Source organism: Mya arenaria, chromosome 17 (assembly GCF_026914265.1).
Source record: "Mya arenaria isolate MELC-2E11 chromosome 17, ASM2691426v1".
NCBI classification, from domain to species: domain Eukaryota; kingdom Metazoa; phylum Mollusca; class Bivalvia; order Myida; family Myidae; genus Mya; species Mya arenaria.
The window spans coordinates 28,279,967-28,298,225 of record NC_069138.1 but is presented as its reverse complement, the minus strand read 5'-3'; the positions used below and the strand labels follow the sequence as shown (position 1 = coordinate 28,298,225).

The window sequence follows — 18,259 nt, the reverse complement described above, 5'->3', positions numbered from 1 at the left end:
CCAGGGCTTTTTCTGCCCATTTTGGGAAAAAGACCCTAGACATTTTGGGAAATTTGGCGGCATGAAAATGCCAAAATTGGGAAATTTTACAGTTAAAAGAAAAAGTTGTCTAGTCTCCTGTAAATTAGGAAATGATTTAATAGTAGTTTATTTTCCCTTTAAAAGACCCACAATGGCTGAAATATCAATCCTTGGGGTGTAAATATCTATTGCAATAAATCATGACAGATAATATTTCATAATTTAGATCTCTGAATGTCATAAAAATCAATGATTTCTGAGATCAATTTCCAAAAAAACTTCAAATCATATAATTAATTAGGATGTTGAAAATGAACCAGTACAGGTAAAAAGAATATCTAAAAAAAAACGTTGGTACTATAGAAAAAGCCATGAATGTTGAATAAAAAAGGGGCCATTATTTGAATTTAATGCAAACTAGAGTTTTTAACTTGGTTAATTAAGTTGGTTGGATAGTTGAGTACCATTGTATAAAGTCTCAATGCAATACCTCAAGTAGTTTCTGAGATATTAAAGCTGCACTCTCACAGATATACCATTTTTACAACTTTTTTTATTTTTTGCCTTGGAAAGAGCAAATGTTTGCGTAAATATCTGCAAACCAATAATATAAGATTGCTGACAAAAAATCAGATCAGAGATTTTCATATTTCCGTTCGAAAGTTAATGTTTTATGGCTTAAACCGTTACTAACAGTTTCAGAAAAATGCATAAAACATCGATTTTTGAACATAAATATAAAAATCTACGATCTATTTTTTTGTCAGCATTCTTATATAACTATTTTTCATGGATTTTCGCAGAAATTGGCTCATTCTAAGACAAACAAGAGCTGTCACAGAGACAGTGCGCTCAACTATTCCGCCACTTTTCAGTGTAAGGATTGAAAAGTTTTGGCCAAACATGCATGGATCACTGTTAGATTAGATTTCAATGCAATACATGATGTGCTGAGATATTAACATAAATGTGGTTACATGCAAAAAATTTAAGTGTAATAATAAAGGACCATTATTTGCAAAATACAGTTATCTAACTTGATTATTCAATTAGGTTGGGTGGTTGAATACCATTGTATAAAGTCTCAATGCAATACATCAAGTAGTTGCTGAGATATTATCCTAATTTGTGTGCTAACATGCAAGACTGTTAGATTAGATTTCAATGCAATACATGATGTGCGGAGATATCAACATAAATGTGGTTACATGCAAAATTTTAACCAGAATTTCTAAGTCGCATAATAAAGGGGCAAAAATTATATAATATGAAAGATAGAGTTATCTTACTTGATTAAATAAGAAGGTTAAATGGTTGGGAGCCTGTTTGTAAAGTTTCAATGCAATACATGATGTATTTGCTGAAGCATTGACTTAAAAGTGGTTACATGCAAAACCTTAACCAGAATTTCTATGTTGAATAAAAAAGGGGCCATTATTTGAATTTAATGCAAACTACAGTTATCTTACTTGGTTATTTAAGTAGATTGGATTGTTGAGTAATAATAAAGGGCAATTATTTGCACTAAATGCAAACTAGAGTTATCTAACTTGGTAAATTAAGTAGGTTGGATGGTTGAGTACCATTGTATCAAGTCTCAATGCAATACCTCAAGCAGTTGCTGAGATATTAACCTATGTGTGCTTGCACCCAAAACCTTAACCAGAATTTCTAAGTCAAATAATAAAGGCCTATTATTTGCATTAAATGCAAACCAGAGTTACCTAACTTGGTTAATTAAGTAGGTTGGATGGTTGAGTACCATTGTATCAAGTCTCAATGCAATTTACCTCAAGCAGTTGCTGAGATATTAACCTATGTGTGCTTGCACGAAAAACCTTAACCAGAATTTCTAAGTCAAATAATAAAGGCCTATTATTTGCATTAAATGCAAACCAGAGTTATCTAACTTGGTTGATTAAGTAGATTGGATGGTTGAGTACCATTGTATCAAGTCTCAATGCAATTTACCTCAAGTAGTTGCTGAGATATTAACCTATGTCTGCTTACACGCAAAACCTTAACCAAGGGGTGACGCAGACGCCGACGCTTGGGTGAGTAGTATAGCTCTCCTTATTCTTCGAATAGTCAAGATAAAAATAAAAAAGTTGTCAAAACGTTCAATCTGTGAGAGTAAAGCTTTAACCTATGTCTGCTTACACGCAAAACCTTAACCAGAATTTCTAAGTCGAATAATAAAGGCCTATTATTTGCATTAAATGCAAACAAGAGTTATCTAACTTGGTTTATTAAGTAGGTTGGATGGTTGAGTACCATTGTATCAAGTCTCAATGCAATACCTCAAGTAGTTGCTGAGATATTAACCTATGTGTGCTTGCACCAAAAACCTTAACCAGATTTTTTAAGTCGAATAATAAAGGCCTATTATTTGCATTAAATGCAAACTAGAGTTATCTTACTTAGTAATTAAGTAGGTTGGATGGTTGAGTACCATTGTATCAAGTCTCAATGCAATACCTCCAGTAGTTACTGAGATATTAACTTATGTGTGCTTGCATGCAAAAGCTTAACCAAGGTGTGATGCCAACGCCAAAGCTGAAACCAACGCCAATACTAGGATTAGTAGTATAGCTCTCCATATTCTTCGAATAGTTGAGCTAATAAATATGTTTAAACCAAACTAAAGACTCCTCTCCAACAAGACATGCATGGAAGTAATGCAGCCTTTGACTGTAGTCTAAAATAATAAGACAACAAATAATTATACAGCATTCTTCTAATCCCTAACGTCTAAACGAGTTTGTGCAAAAATGTTTTTTTTGAAAAATATTGAAATTGTATTTAGAGAAGTATTTTATGTTTGAAATAGATAATATAGGTTTATATTCATATTTTACCATGTAAGTGCAAAGATATATTGCACAAAACAAGCATAAATGCATTAAAACACAGGGTTTACCTATCCAATAAAACGAAACTTTAATGATACCGACAACAATTATGCCAATCGTAACAAATTGGCTATCTCCGGCAAGCTTCGAGATAACCTCGTAACACAATCATAACAACTAGGCCATGATTGTGGAGGAGATCTGATTGATATAAAACGGTGAACTGCAGCCTTGCAGGTTCCTTTCATGTAAATATATCCTTATGCTTTGACAGTATGAAAAGAAATGAAAAAAACCCATCAAACTCATGATTGTTCATTAGATATTTATTTTTTGTGTACGGACCTTATATAAAAAAAAACATTATCTAGTAAAATTTCTTGTTTTTATGTTTCTTTTATAGATGCAATATGCTTTAACCCAGAATCCCCATTGGAATAACTACCCACTTTCGTTACGAAACAATTTGTATGTGAAGGATTTCCCTTTAATATCAAAATCATTAAAAATCCATAAACATACAAATATTTGCGCTAGCAGCCTACAGTACACTTTACGAGTTAGACCCTTTTTCCTCGATCACTCCGAGGGATGAAGTCAATGATTGCGGATTTCATCCCAGGGTAAAACTATTGCCCTCGCTGACCCTGCGGCAGAACTCCGTGTCTAATCAGATAATCAAGAAATCATTCTTGTTCAAATATATTTGTTTTTTATGCATATGAACATTGTAAATCTTAAAAGATTTTTACCGTTGTTTAATTTGTATTTGTGTCCGTAAACACCAATTGAATAATGTCTTTACTTGTTATCAATAAACATTGAATCATTGATGCATTGCTATTTATTGTATTTCGTCATAATTCAGTACACATTTTACACAAATCTGAACCATGACCCCTGGCCTGTTAAGCTTAAGAAATTTTGAGAAATTGGGGCCAGATGTTACCCGTGTGATCGATACTATATAGAATATATACATAATTGGTGGTAAAAAAAAGCTATGACAATTTAGGGAATTTTCCGCAAAAAAACAATACAAGAAGGCCTTCAACCATGCGCTGTGAACTTTGAACGCGTGTTTGACACCCTTTTCAGAAATAGTGTAATAAGTATCCTAGTCCTTTTTGAGTGAATTGTGTTTATCAATGTATTCAGTCATAAGCAAAAAACATGTACTGGTTGAGAAGCAATTTCCGACGGAAAGCAGTTTCCGACAAATCGCTTTTTGGCATACTTTCTTTAGATCTTCATAAAGAAGGCACTGCAATTCAACTATATGGTAACTAGGCAATCAAAAGTTGAAATTCTTACAGAGACACATAAGTAACTTTTATTATTATTTAATGTTTAATGTTTATTTTTTATATTGTACACAAACTTGCACGTGGGGGATCAGCATGCGCAGAGTATTGCGCATGCGTGTGAACCTAATTTGCATATCTATGAATAGCTACAAGGTTTTCCTATATTGACTTATACAAACGATGATCATTGTTTACATATTTGTGAACGCTGGTGGCATGCTTGTAAGACACCCACATTCACTTAAATGTATACAAACACAAGTTTCTATCAGAAATGAATCAAAATATCATTGATATTCAGTGTCTGCCTGATTTCGAGTATGAATTGACTGTCGTAAATTTTAAGGTTTAAATTTTTCGTAAAGGCTAAAAAAAATATAAAAATATTTCTCTTATTACAGTCTTATATTAAGTATATTAAATAAACGGATAATAAAAACAAACAAAAGGCCCTTAAATATGCCACGAATTCAATTTGTCGGAAACTGCTTCTCATCACAAGCTAATCAGAACAGTGTAAGTACCCTCTTTGCGCCACTATTAGATACACTATATGTGACGTCACACATGTGAAAAATATATCGACAATCGCAGCTTGAGCTGTAGTTATCTGAAATGCGGCTTGAGCTGTAGTTATCTGAAATGTGAACAATTTTAGTAGGTATTCAAACATGTTTAAATAATTCAATAAAAACGTAAAAAAATGTTGGAAACTGCTTCTCAACCAGTATATAAGATGCATGTGCAATAAGTGAAAAATGACTGCATTCTTGTGGTAAGCTAACTTCATGCAAAATGGACAGGGGAAAAAGAATAATAGCAATTTCCTGGAGCCGTCATAATCGTGTGAAATTTTTAAATTAAAAAATAACATTTGCGTAGATTCTTATCAAGTGTCCGCAGATTTTGCGGAGTTAACCCCTCTGGGCAACTCCGCGTTTGTAATTATTCGATCTGATCACTGATCACACTCCGGCATTTAATTCAAACTCAGAAGATATATTCATTATGCTGGCCGCCATAGCGAAAATCCGTGGAGGAACACGGAAAGAGTGTCTAACTCGTTGAGTGTACTGTATGTTACTTTTGTAAAGTCTAAAGATCATGAGGATTGATTTTAAAAACATTGTAACCTAGTATAAATGCAATTAAAAAATTGCCGGGCATTTACATTGAAAAACGACAGAGATAACTTACTGCTTCAGCATTTGAGTGGAATATTCTAAAAAGCCTGGGACCTTTGATAACGTGGAAAATATTTCCCATTTTCGCTTTATTTGTTGACACACTAACGATCACGATCACCTAAGATGTTTCGGCGATTATTGAGTTGGGGCAGGCAACAGTTTACTAAATAGAGCTCAGGGTTACGCAGTGATTTCCCATTATTAGTGTAATGTACATGCATACAAATTATACTCGAATATCCTTTGTAGAATAAAGTTCTGCTGGATGGTCTCACTTAATATGTCGCAAAGAATTTTGGGATTTTTTTTCATTAACCTTGCAATTGGTACATCCTTCAGAGAAAAGCATGCTCGACCTTGAAGGGGTCCACTGGTCCCAATTAAGTAATCATTAGTTCTAGATCTATGAACAAATCTTTTTTTCAAATCAAAATATTGCCGTCCGACGTAGCATTTATGACGCAATTTATCACGTGGTATACACACACTGATGAACAAACTTCTGTCTATAGCGGAATATTATACTATGAACGCACATCCGCCGCTTACAGCGGACAGTTACATAACATTCCCTTCCAGAAGACTCGTCCTGAGTCTTGGTCTGGGAAACTCCGTTCCGGCAGTTATCAACATCCTACCGCTGCCACCATTTGTAACGTGCATGACAAACAAACACCTACAGATCACTTTAGAGAAAAGCATGCTCGACCCTGAAGGGGTCCACTGGTCTTCATAAACACTAAATTCTCTATCCACACGGAGCCCGGGCTTTGCTAATTGGCATATAACCAATCAAGTAAACTTTCTATTAATTAACGTACTTTCTTCTTTAAAGGAATATTAAGCTATGGACGCACATCCGCCGCCTACAGCGGACCGTTACACATTTTTTTACATTGTAGTTGCACTGCACATACTTAGTCTTAGATGACGTTATTACAAGGGGCAGGTCTAGGATTTTATGTTAAGGTACATGTAGTGTAACGATTAACAGTCAAAACGTCCCCAGGTCAAAACGTCCTATGGTCAAAACGTCCTCATTTTGGTCAAAACGTCCCCAGTGCCTAGTCAAAACGTCCCCAAGAACGTCCCCATTTTTTTTTTAATTTATACATCAACTTCAATGTATATATGATTAATTAAAAAACAAGAAGTAATAACTTCCCAAATATTTATTTGATGTCAGGAATTATATTTGTAACAATAATGACAATAAGTTTACTAACATTGACTACAATTATACTTTATTTATTTGATAATAGGCAATATATTAATAACAATAATGATAAGAATATAATAATACTTTATCTATTTGTTGACACGAAATATAATATTATCAATAATGATAAGATGTGTACTATCATTGACTAGTCCTCATCCTCAACCTTCTCTGTTCTTAGGACTCGATGACCATAGATAACTGAGACCTTCTTCAGGAGCCCTGAAGTTGATATATCGCCGGCAGTGTAGGCGTCCCACGCACTAAACAGCCTCGACTGCATCGACCGAGTTGACTTTCGCTGAATTCTCCGAAGACTGAGTTCTGAAACCAGATGAATCTGCTCTTCCACATCCTTGGCCTCGAGATGCAGGACTTGGAGGAGGACGTAGAAGGGTGGCGCCGCTCCCGTCTTCATGTTCAGTCGACGATGCCACCCTGGAGGAGAGAAATTTAATTCTAAAATACATATACTATTTATTGAATAGATGCAAGTTATAATTCTAAACATATTTTGTACATTTCTTTTTTTTGTTTGCTTTACAATTGCGAGCTAAAACATTTACCTTCTACATCATTGTTGGTTCGGACAGCTTGTCCGAAGACGCACCACTCCTCTACTGTCCAACACGGAGAAGAAAACCACTGCTGTTCTAAGTATTCTAACAAGGGGAGCACTGCTTCAGAAGATGTGTAGTCCTTCATACACTCAAAGGTTGGCCGGATGTGTTCTTTTGGTAAGAAAGGAAGGCTAAGAACCTTCCGGATGAAAGCATGTGTTCGCCGGTCCTGACTATACTGGGTGGCAAGTCCAAGTCGCTGTAGGGGTATATATATATATATATATATATATATATATATATATATATATATATATATATATATATATATATATATATATATATATATTACATCCTAACATTACCTTTTTTTATCTAAAAAATGTCTGAATGTTTTTTTCTTGATTTTGTAACATTTTAATCATGAGTAACGTATTCAATGTTTTTTTATATATTGGTAGGTACCTGCACGGTCCTCCAAATAGCCTGACCCCAATGAAAGGCGCAGCCACGGAGCTCGATGGCTGGGAACACATCCTTCGCCGCTTTCCACAACCCCCTCTCGTAATCTAGAACCATGCCCTCTACGGCGCACTGCCCAACGATGGCGTTCTTGATGGACTATTTAGAAATACAAGAAATGAAATGAATAACAATCTCTATCATAATAGTAGTTTTAAATTTTATCGTCTCAAAAGAGAAAACATGTATACTCTTAAAATAATTGTGATAGGCTGATCGTTTACCTCGAATACTGCAACGTAGTCACGTGCTTTGCGCCCGGTCATCAACGCAAACAACAGCGGCACCTGTTTGCTGCAATCGGCCCGCTTCACGAACACGTGTATTGTCAATAACATTACAAACGGGAGCCGCATACACTGAAAAATACGCAATGCCATTTTATACAACATACTTTACGAAGTCTCCATTAAAAAGATGTGTGTTCAATAAACCAAACCGGTTAGTTACTTACACATATTAGAGATAGTCAACATTAACTTACCTTGAATGTACCATCCACATACCAACGGGAGGCACGGCGTAGTACAGAAATTTGAGCATCAATCCCGAAGATGAGGTGTCGCCTGTCCTCCACAATGATGTCGTCGCGACTGAAGTTCTCTGGGATGGCATTGTTGTCCAACTGAAATCATCATCATCATCATCATCATCATCATCATCATCATCATCATCATCATCAACGCCATCAACAACAACGTTTTGACCTGCAACCAGAGTAACATAGGGGGTTGTAGCTTTTAACTTGCGCCCCTGCCTCAGAAACAAAAATAATAATTTGGTTTAAAAGTCGGATTTGGGGATATTCCCCAAAATATTTCTAACAATTTTTAGTCCGAAATGATGCATTTTAGGCGTCTTTCTTTAATCTTTTTCTATTTTTTTTAATATAAAAAAATAAACGTGGGCGAAATATGGGAGGAGTGCCGGGTGCACCCTCCCTGGATCCACTAGTGACTACATGCGGACAGATGGGGGTTTTGATCTGCGCTATTAGCAGTGTCAGAAATGAACACTTTTACTTATGGGAAGTAATTGACCAACTAACAAACATATACATCCTATTTATTTCTGTCAATAATTTGTACTATAAAATGCATACAGCTAGGCTATAGAGACCTTTTACGTCCGGAAATGGAGATTTTCTTGAAAGAAATGAGAAAGTTAACACCGTGTGATTTCTTTAAAGGATAGTTACTGAGTCCCCTGATCTAAAAATCGTTTTTATAAAATCTAAGATAATTATCTTAGATCAAATTCCAATGCTAAATACATGTATATTCAATAATATCCCATGAATCGCAGTCAGCAAAGTATCAAATTTTCGCTCACTCACATTGCCAACTTTGAAGCTTATCAGGCTAACGGCCGTATTTTCAATTGATTTCTCCTCTCTGTGCAATAGTGGGGTAGTTTAGGAATTATTAATCTATTGGAAGTTTTGCTAGATTAAACCAGCTAAGAATTTAAGAATTTATGAGGGTCATAAATCAGATCCGTCTTAATAGTTTCCATTGACACTCGTAAGTTTCTTATAAGGCTAAAACGACATTGAGTAGGGTTAACAAAGAAAATTTGGTTGATAAAAATAATACTGAATTCGTAAGTCATCTCTGATTAACTGTCTAATTTTACATCTTAAAAATATAACCTCTGTTTGAAGCCCCTGATTGATCGTTAACAATTCAGTTGACTTTATTATATAACAGTTGGAGCGTAACCGCATCTTAGCACGCTTACCGCCCTTTATTCTAAATTGGCCATTTCCTTTAACAAAGTTAGCTGCCGCCTGGCGGTGTTTTTCAAAGGTAAGTTTGATATCCCAGAATAATTTATTTCTGGCTTCCATCACTTCAATGTTGATTCTTTTTTTGATATTTACTTCATATTAAAATTATGGCGTAACCCCCATACCAAACTTCCAAAGTAAACTAGAATCAACTGAGTACTTATGATGATGCAAGTGAATGACTCAGCAATCACATGGCCATGATGACGTCGATGGATTCAATTTAAGCATCGACTTCAAATTGTTCATTTAGTTGAAACCAATTTAAGTAAGATTGAAAATATCTTTTGATAAGTTAAAACAATTGATTTATTTCAAATGTTTTATCTGTTGTATTTTTAATTTTTCAAAATAGTAAAATAAAAGCAAAATAAACACTACATTTGTTACAGGTGCTCATCATATTACCTGGATACAGTAATATATATATATTTTTTAACACTATTTCATTTTTTTGGTCAAGATAGTGAATATATGTCATTAAAAAAAATATTCCACAATTTTTCATGAAAAAATGAGTATTATTATTATATAAATAAAGTTTTATGTAAGGTGAACATGTGCATAAATTCATCAATTCTAAAGGACCTAAACAATAGAACATAATAATGGGGATAATCTGATAATTTTTACACTTCTGATAGGTAAAATTCCCATCTACAAGAAAAATTCAAACAAAGTGCATCTACCAGAAATCTAAATTTGCCATTACGAAAGAACCGGGAGGTTGAAAAACAACAGCTTTTTCCTCTGTAAAACACGTTAAAAACAGACTGACATGCGGTTCCTTTGCGCCTGCAAATACAAAGAGAAGCTTGAAATATCATTTCTTCTGTTGAAAACACATTGGAATGAGACGCATATTTATCCAAATCAATGTTTTTTGTTGCGGTTTGGAATTGATGTATAATATACTAATTTTCTTTCATGAAAAAATGTTAAATAATTTTTTAAATGACATATATTCACTATCTTGACCAAAATTAATAATAAAAAATAACATTAAAAAAATGTATTACTGTGTCCGGGCAATGTGACGAGCACCTGAGACATTTTGAAAATATGTTAGAAACTACATTTTACTTCATTTACCTGAAAATATAGTTATTTTGTCTGTACAATGAATACAATTGAAATAACAGCCTGACATAAAATGCATACATGCCATATCCCCCGGGGGGGGGGGGGGGAATCCCTCGGAATTTCGATCCATCCCCTGGTCTCCCGGCGGGAGATAAAAATCCCCCGGAATTTAATTTTTTTTTTTTTTAAATTTTACATCAGGCAATAATGATAAAGTCAAACCACAGTATGTGAGTGAAACTCTCCAAAAGTAAACTTTTACAACAAGTGATCAAGTAATTTGTAGTAATTATCAAAGGCAAAGAAATATTACTCTTTTGGAAGGAAGAAATTAATAATATTTATTCTATTCTCTTATTGTCTGAAAGTCATCAAAGCTGATAGAATTAAGCACAATTTTTTAAAAAGACTTTGGAGGAAGGTAAATTTAATTTAATTGTCTCGAAAACATATTTTTCCAATGACATGTTTTGTTTTGCAAGTGCATTACAGTACGACATGACAGTTTATCATAAAAATATGATAAATCATGACATAAAATAATTCTGTATAATGAAAAAGTTAAGAGGTTTTCAAAGCAAACTATATGTGAATACATTTTTTCATACTTGCGTCTAAAAATACTTTAAAATTTCGCCAACTTAGACCTGCTAAAAAAATCCCCCTGAATACAACCAAAATCCCCCTGAATTTTCAGCCTTTTGAACAAATCCCCCTGAATGGTCTCCAGAAAATATGGCATGTGTGAAAATGTAAAGAATTTTGGTTGGGTTTGGATATTGCGTTTTCTTCAGCTAACATGTCTCAAAGGGTAATATATAACGTGTTCAATGAAGTTCTTAAAGCGACAGTCCGCAAATCGGGCAAATTAGCCATGAAAAAAAATAAAATTCATCTATGTGTTGATAAGCATTCCTGACTGACGAATCCAAAAAAAAATTGGTTCAAATCGACCTAGAAATGAGTTTTTCGTGTCATTTTCAATATCTCTTCTAACTATCGGCCCCCCGAGAGTTAACGGTTATATAAATAGAAAAAACAGTGGGATTCCAAAGTTCTTGCGCATGCGCAGGGCGATACTATTTCCCGGTCTCTCCTCGTAAAATCCGGTCTCATCCGGTCTCATAATTCCCGGTTCATAATTTATGGCCCCAGGCAACGGATTGTGTTGCTGATGTTTATAACACGATTTTGACAATCTTATTTGTTTTTATATGTAACAAAATGGTATAAAATATATAAACATTATGTCTTAATTTATGCAATTTGTTATAGGTATACACTATTTATGCAATTCGTGTTAAAGGTGTAGAGAAAGATGCGATGCAGTACAAATGCTCATGTTTTTTGCATAAAAGATTGAGGACGGCTAGAGTATGAAGTAACTTAGAATTGCACCTTTTAAATTATGTTATGTTATGTTATTGTTCTTCCTTTTATGTTTACCCCCCCCCCCCGACATAAAATTTTTAAAGCATAAATGATTACAATTGAAAAATTCCATGTTTGCATATCCGACTCATATCGATACGATACGATATGTTTATTGCGTAAAAACATTATACAATGTTCATCGCATGTAAACAAGTAAATCAATGAATGGAGAAAAAGTACACAAACACATTTTCTGGAGCTAAAAGTTGCAATGTTATAACATCCTATTATAGTAATTATGCGTGTGCTTAGACATTAAAGCTACTAGATGAAGAGTGTTTCTTTGAAGTTGCGCCATTCTGAAGTAATCAACACATTATGTCTCCATTTTTCGTTTATAATTTTGTGCTATTCGCTAATGCTAGGTTTATATTAGGCCACGATTACCACGATGTCCCCGATTCCAGAGCATCGTGGCGAACGTAACAGAGCGTGGAGTCGAATCGGGGTGATCGTGGGGGGAGCGTAACGGAACGTGGTTGAATCGGGGACATCTTGGGCATCGGGACAGATTTTAAATCAAACTTAAATTTTACCACGATTGCCCCGATTCATTTTCTAATCGTGACATAGCGTGGCCTTCGTAACAAAACGTAACGGAACGTAACGAAGCGTAACAGAACGTGGAGTACAATCGCAACAGATCGGGACCAGCGTGGACACATTTTTTCATCCCGCTTCGCTGCGACGTCTCACGATAGCTCCACGCTCTGCTACGATCTACCACGATCTGTTACGATATACACTTTTCTACCATTTATTGCTCCACGTTGCGTCACGCTCTCCTACGGTATCCCCGATTGTCGTTCACGTTCTGATACGCTCTGACACGCTCCATCACGTTTCCTCACGATAGCCACGATTTCCACGCAAGCTGCATATACATAACAGCTTTATCTACTGGTACTCTATCGTTTAATCATGCCAGCGAAACGAAAAGGTTCCAAAACTTCAAGAACTGTTGTGGTTGATGTTCATCCGCCACCACCCCCTCCCCCACCTCCACAACCGGAAGAAATTGAAGATGCTCCGACATCCCGACACCGGAGTTCGGCGTTTAATAGTTGTGTGTAATGTCCATATTGAAGCCTACTTTCAACACTTAACCATGGCTTAACCCAGCATGACCTAGGCTTTCTATTTCTTCTTCTGACTTCTAATCCGATATTTATATCACGTGTATGCTGTGACCTTTTCTTTCGTTCAACAATATATGCGTAAATTAAAACAGCCAATTCAGGATCGTCTATATCCAGCTGGTTCATTGTTGCGAATAATAAGCCTAAAGTGAATTATTTCTTGCTTAAATTTCAAATCGTGACGTAAAACGTGGGCCTTTGTCTCAAATCGTAGGTCAAATCGCAGGAGATCGCAACAAAGCGGCTTTGTCGTGGGAGATCTTAACAGGACGTAACGGAACGTGGTGGAGCGTGGAAGCCAATCGTGTTGATCGCAACAAAGCGTAACAGAACGTGATGCAAATCGTGGGCTCGATCGTAGCAAAGCGCAGCAGAACGCAACAAAACGTGCTGATTTCGTAAGGAAGCGTAACAGAACGTGGAGTAGACCATTTAATCGTAGAGCTCCCCGATTTTTTTAGCCTCTGGATAATCGGGGAGATCGTGGCCAGATGTAAACCTAGCATAACATTGAATACATTTGAATACCTTCGTCATTATTACACAACTTTAGCCGAATATATTTTATTTGTCAACTTGAAGTTTGCAATAAAACTCTAGCTGTTTAAGAAATCTGATGCTGATTATTTTATTTATTTTTGAATTTGGTTATATGTTATCATCGTATTATTTCTAATTAAGATTATTAGAGCCTTTGCATAACAATCATTTATTCTATAAAATTGCCTTTATAATAAACAACAATATTTTTAGGGTATGAACCGAACAGTAGCCGTGCGTGTGTTATAAAAAACACTAATCCGTTTATCATGCCCTTATCGAGGGACATTCGCTAATCTCTGACACGCGTTGCATAACGCATTTACACCTTTCATGATATGACATTATTGTGTATTGTCATAAACCTGTTATGAAGAGTTCCTTGACAAAATAAAATGATAATAAATAAACTTATGAAATATTCGGAAGGCTATTTTACAAATGAAATATAACTAACAACATACAAGAATCTTTATTTAAAGTCGTCATGATCGGTGGAACTACGATGCTCCTAATTTATAAAAAGTAACAAATCTCAGCTTATAAAAGTTCCACGACTTCTATAACAACCAAATGTACATGCCTGTGGTGTCTTTGCAACTGCTAATGCTGTGGATTTTTGTTTTAAGAATGGCTATGTAAATACAAACGTCAATTTCGTTGTAAGTGAAATGAGGGAACATGTCAGCTGTCTAGAAAAAAAAAAATCCGTTTTATAGAGAAAATGAAAAGTCGCGATCCCTATGAATTTCAAATTAAAAACATTCTGTTCATGTGAAATGCCAGAATTCGTCGATAATTTAGTTATTTGCGAAAATAGAACATGCAGGAAAAGATTCCACATGAAATGCGTCGGCATAAAAATTAAAATTAGACGATCAGTTGGCAGAAATACATAAGGCAACTGGTCGTGGAAGCGCATCTGCTGCAACAAAATCAATAGTTAAACAAAAGAAGGATAATAGAATTCCTGAAGTACTGAGATAACTTACAAATTTGATTTACATGTAGTCAAGCATTGTTATTTTTTGTATTACTATTATCAATAGTATACTTATAACTGAATTTAATATGAAAAAAACACACACTCAATGTGTTTGTTATTCATGACATTAATTTCAGTACATGTGCATATTTCATGTTTTTATCTTTGCCTAAATTTATTTTATGTTTTATTGATATAAAATTTGAAATAAATAGTGACATAATTATCATCAAATATCTAATGTTTTAATCAACTGTAATCTTTTGTAATCCTATTACCCCCCGCGGTCATTAACACCTTTTTGATCACGCCCGATAGCTACTATAAAACAGAGACCGGAGGAGACCGGGACCGGATGAGACCGGGACCGGGAAATAGTATCGCCCCCAAGAGTAGTCGGAAAAACCGTAGACCTACTTTCTCTTTTGCCGTCTAAAAATAGCAACTTTCGGCAATTTTCAATTTGTTAAATCTAAGTTATTAAAGCGATTTTTTAAAAAATAATTGCGGTTCAGTCGGTCTGAAACAATGTGGAACTTATTAAAAACTTTTGAAATACGGTTACTTTTGCGGACTGTCGCTTTAAGCTAATTCCGTACTAGTATTTTATTAGCATTTACAAGAAACAATAGGGAAGCTTTTCAATGAACTGGGAGTTGTTTTCATAATACACCAGTCAATTGTTTCCACGCCCCCCCCCCCCCCCAGGTCTAGCAAAAGCGGGGACTTTGACTATCGGTCCAGTCAACCCCGGCTAAAATCCCTGGCCTGCGGGGACAAACAAATGGTAAAATCCCTGCCAATTGCCCCTGCAACCCAGGGACCCTGAGCAAGGCCCATTCCCCGCTATATTTAAAGCAAAGACAAAACCACCGCATTCACCCGGCACTGTGGGGCCACCTGAAAGGTAAAAACACTGCCCATTTCCCTGGCTATCCCTGGTATACCCCCAGACCTGGGGGAGGAGGCCATGACAGGTTACAATTGACTGGTGCATAAAGACTTTTAGTAAAAAATAATAATGATAGAGCTGTCTCCCTGTAAGTTTTTGCAAAGTGGAATTTACCGTGTTACACATATTAATAATGATCTTGTCATCCCTGGAGTATAATAAATAACGCTTTCTTAATAAGCTGGTGCACTTGGTATTTATGCATGTTTCGCAAACAGGATTAAATTTTAAGTACATCCTCCAATAATTAGGGTTCCCATGCTACTGGGAAAATGGGAAAAAATCTGGAATATGGAAAAATCTGTTTCTGGTTGTGAAAATGCCTTGAAAAGCCAGGAAAAAGTTACACTTGGTTGGCAATATGCTAATTAGCAAAGCCTGGGTTCTGTATGGATTGAGAATTAACTGTATATAAAGACCAGCAGACCCCTTCAGGGTTGAGCATGCTTTTCTCTGAAGGGATCAGTTGGTGTTTTTTTAACATCACAAGTTACAAATAGTGGCAGCAGTGGGATATTGACAAGTGCCAAACTGGACTTGCCTTATTGTTGAGTTTCCAGTGTTCGAAATTCGCGGTAGCCCGATAGCCCGAGGCTACCAAATTTCAGCTGGGGCTACCGATTTTCCACAGAAACTAGCCCAACTGGGCTACCGTTTTTTCCTTGTGATTTAAAAAAACACAAAAAAAACTGCCAATTAAACGTGTTACGCATCGTGTTTTATATACGCAAAGCCTTATTATTCAAGAATGCGTCCTTCAAGGCGACTTGAGTGCCAACGGCATAGTCAGATTCGCCGAAATTTACGATGATAAAAAAAGCTAATTGCTCTGCTATTCAGGACTCAAGCCATGTGCTCAATGTTTGTTTATTTAATCAATGAATATAAGCACATGTCAAAATTAATTAACGCCCAAAGTGACAAGTAATTATCGATCAGTTTCTAACCAGTAACTGTGTCTAATAGCAGCAGTCAAACTCTATGACGTCATAAACTCCGCCCATTATGTAAATTAACGAATAAAGTCGGCAGTTTTTGACAACAACGATGGCTATGAAAATCAACAATGCTAAAATAGCAATATCAACATTGATATTTTGTTTATTTCATTTAAATATATTTTATTTATTAGCTAAAATAAAAAGAAAGATATTTAAGTTTTTAATGCGAACAGAACATAATCATTCTACAAAAGTTGTCTGAAATGCGGAGGAAACAGGTGCCTGCTTACTTCCTGACAAATTTAATCAAAGTGAAAGGAGAACTGTCGGATATAGTTAACTCGTTGTCTGTGTACAGTACAGTAGGGTTCTACATGTTGTATTTTATACCTTTGAATAGCTTTGCCATTAATTTTTGAAGAACAATTATAGGAATATTGGCAATATGAACATCCATATATTTTTGTTGTTACTTCTGAAACTTGAAAGTGAAACTGAAAGTTGAAAAGAGAAAAATGTCATTGCACAATCGCTGGTGCATATCGGATTTGACAGAACTTACAGTACATGCATAACTCTTTCCATTAAATAAATGATATGTTCAGAAAATATTTTTCTCTTTTTTCTCGTAATTAAACCTTTTTGAAAACTTTATTAGTTACTGAACTTTTGATGACTACACTAATGTAAGTATGATTATAATTTATTATTGACACATTGTTCAGATTGGGGAGCATTTATTGAAACTGTATGAGCGTGCTAGATTAGATGATCGGACTCGTTGCGGAATCGTAATTAAACTTCCAAAATTTATTCCGAACGAGTGAAATTTTTAAGTGTTTAAGTTTGGGCTAGTGAAATTGGTTTCGGGCTAGTAAAATTTCCTATCTGGTAGCCTGAATGGGCTAGTGGATTCAAAGCCGAATTTCGTACACTGAGTTTCCCAGACCTAGACTTGGGACAAGTTTTCTCGGATGGGAAAGTAATGTAACGGTCAGCTGTAGGTGGTGGATAAGTGTAACGGTCTGCTGTAGGCAGCGGATGTTCTTTCATAGTATAACATACCTTTATAGACGGAAGTACATTCATAGTACTATGTATGTTAATTTGGTTGGTAATATGCAAATTAGCAAAGCCTGCCCGGTTTTGTATAGAAAAAAACAAAGTACAAATTCCGTGTCACACAAATGTTAAAGTATACAAATATGCCCGTAATTTGTTTACGCTTTGAACTTCCAATATTTTTACACCCAGAATCAACTAGGAACTTGTAGGAATATCAGGCGGAATAATGATACTCCATACTCCAGGTGGAATTCATCGATTCCGTGCCAATTCCACCTCAATTCTGCCCGGAATCCGCCCCTTTATATCGTACGGGCAGGGTCGACACTGTTCTATGTACAGATAGTAGGTGGGCCTTAAAGTTTCCAAAAAGCAAATACCGTAGCCAAGACCCTTTTAAAATGACATTGATGTTATTCAACAAGTTGAAGTTAAAATGGCCAATAAGTTTCTTTTTAGCATGTTGAAATGTTACAATGTTTCACTGAAATGTTTTATAGCTTAACTATGAAAAAAGGTCGGATGAAAGTCTGGAAGTTTGCAAAAATTTAAAAAACTTGAAAAATTCTGGAATTTTACTTGCAGAAATATGTGGGAACCCTGACAAATTTGTTATCTCCCGTATGCAATTATTCGCCCGGAATTGACACGTAATCTAACAAT

At 35.5% G+C, this 18,259-nt stretch overlaps 2 protein-coding genes across 2 annotated transcripts in view; both read right to left on the bottom strand.

Moving 5' to 3' along the window:
* Positions 1–5,516, bottom strand: part of LOC128224444 (phosphatidylserine lipase ABHD16A-like) — a 34,722-nt gene extending 29,206 nt beyond the window's left edge. Inside the window, exon 1 of the mRNA XM_052934285.1 lies at positions 5,378–5,516. Within this exon, the coding sequence (XP_052790245.1) occupies positions 5,378–5,446 (69 nt within the window). The 5' untranslated portion in view covers positions 5,447–5,516. The remainder of the gene's footprint in view (positions 1–5,377) is intronic.
* Positions 5,517–6,734: 1,218 nt separating this feature from the next.
* On the bottom strand, positions 6,735–9,555 carry LOC128223340 (uncharacterized). Its single transcript, XM_052932618.1, has 7 exons — positions 9,551–9,555; positions 9,005–9,062; positions 8,153–8,293; positions 7,893–8,027; positions 7,612–7,767; positions 7,153–7,405; positions 6,735–7,024 (listed from the first exon to the last, which is right to left on the bottom strand). Exons 1-7 carry the CDS (start codon positions 9,553–9,555, stop codon positions 6,735–6,737), a joined length of 1,038 nt encoding a protein of 345 aa, XP_052788578.1.
* Positions 9,556–18,259: the final 8,704 nt, after the last annotated feature.

What these genes read in the sequence shown, in the direction of transcription:
- LOC128223340 (XM_052932618.1), bottom strand. An exon ending in TAAGCTTCAAAGTTGGCAAT is followed by an intron (nt 8,294 to 9,004) that starts GTGAGTGAGCGA and finishes TGATGATTTCAG; the next exon opens with TTGGACAACAATGCCATCCC. An exon ending in ACTACGTTGCAGTATTCGAG is followed by an intron (nt 7,768 to 7,892) that starts GTAAACGATCAG and finishes ATTTCTAAATAG; the next exon opens with TCCATCAAGAACGCCATCGT.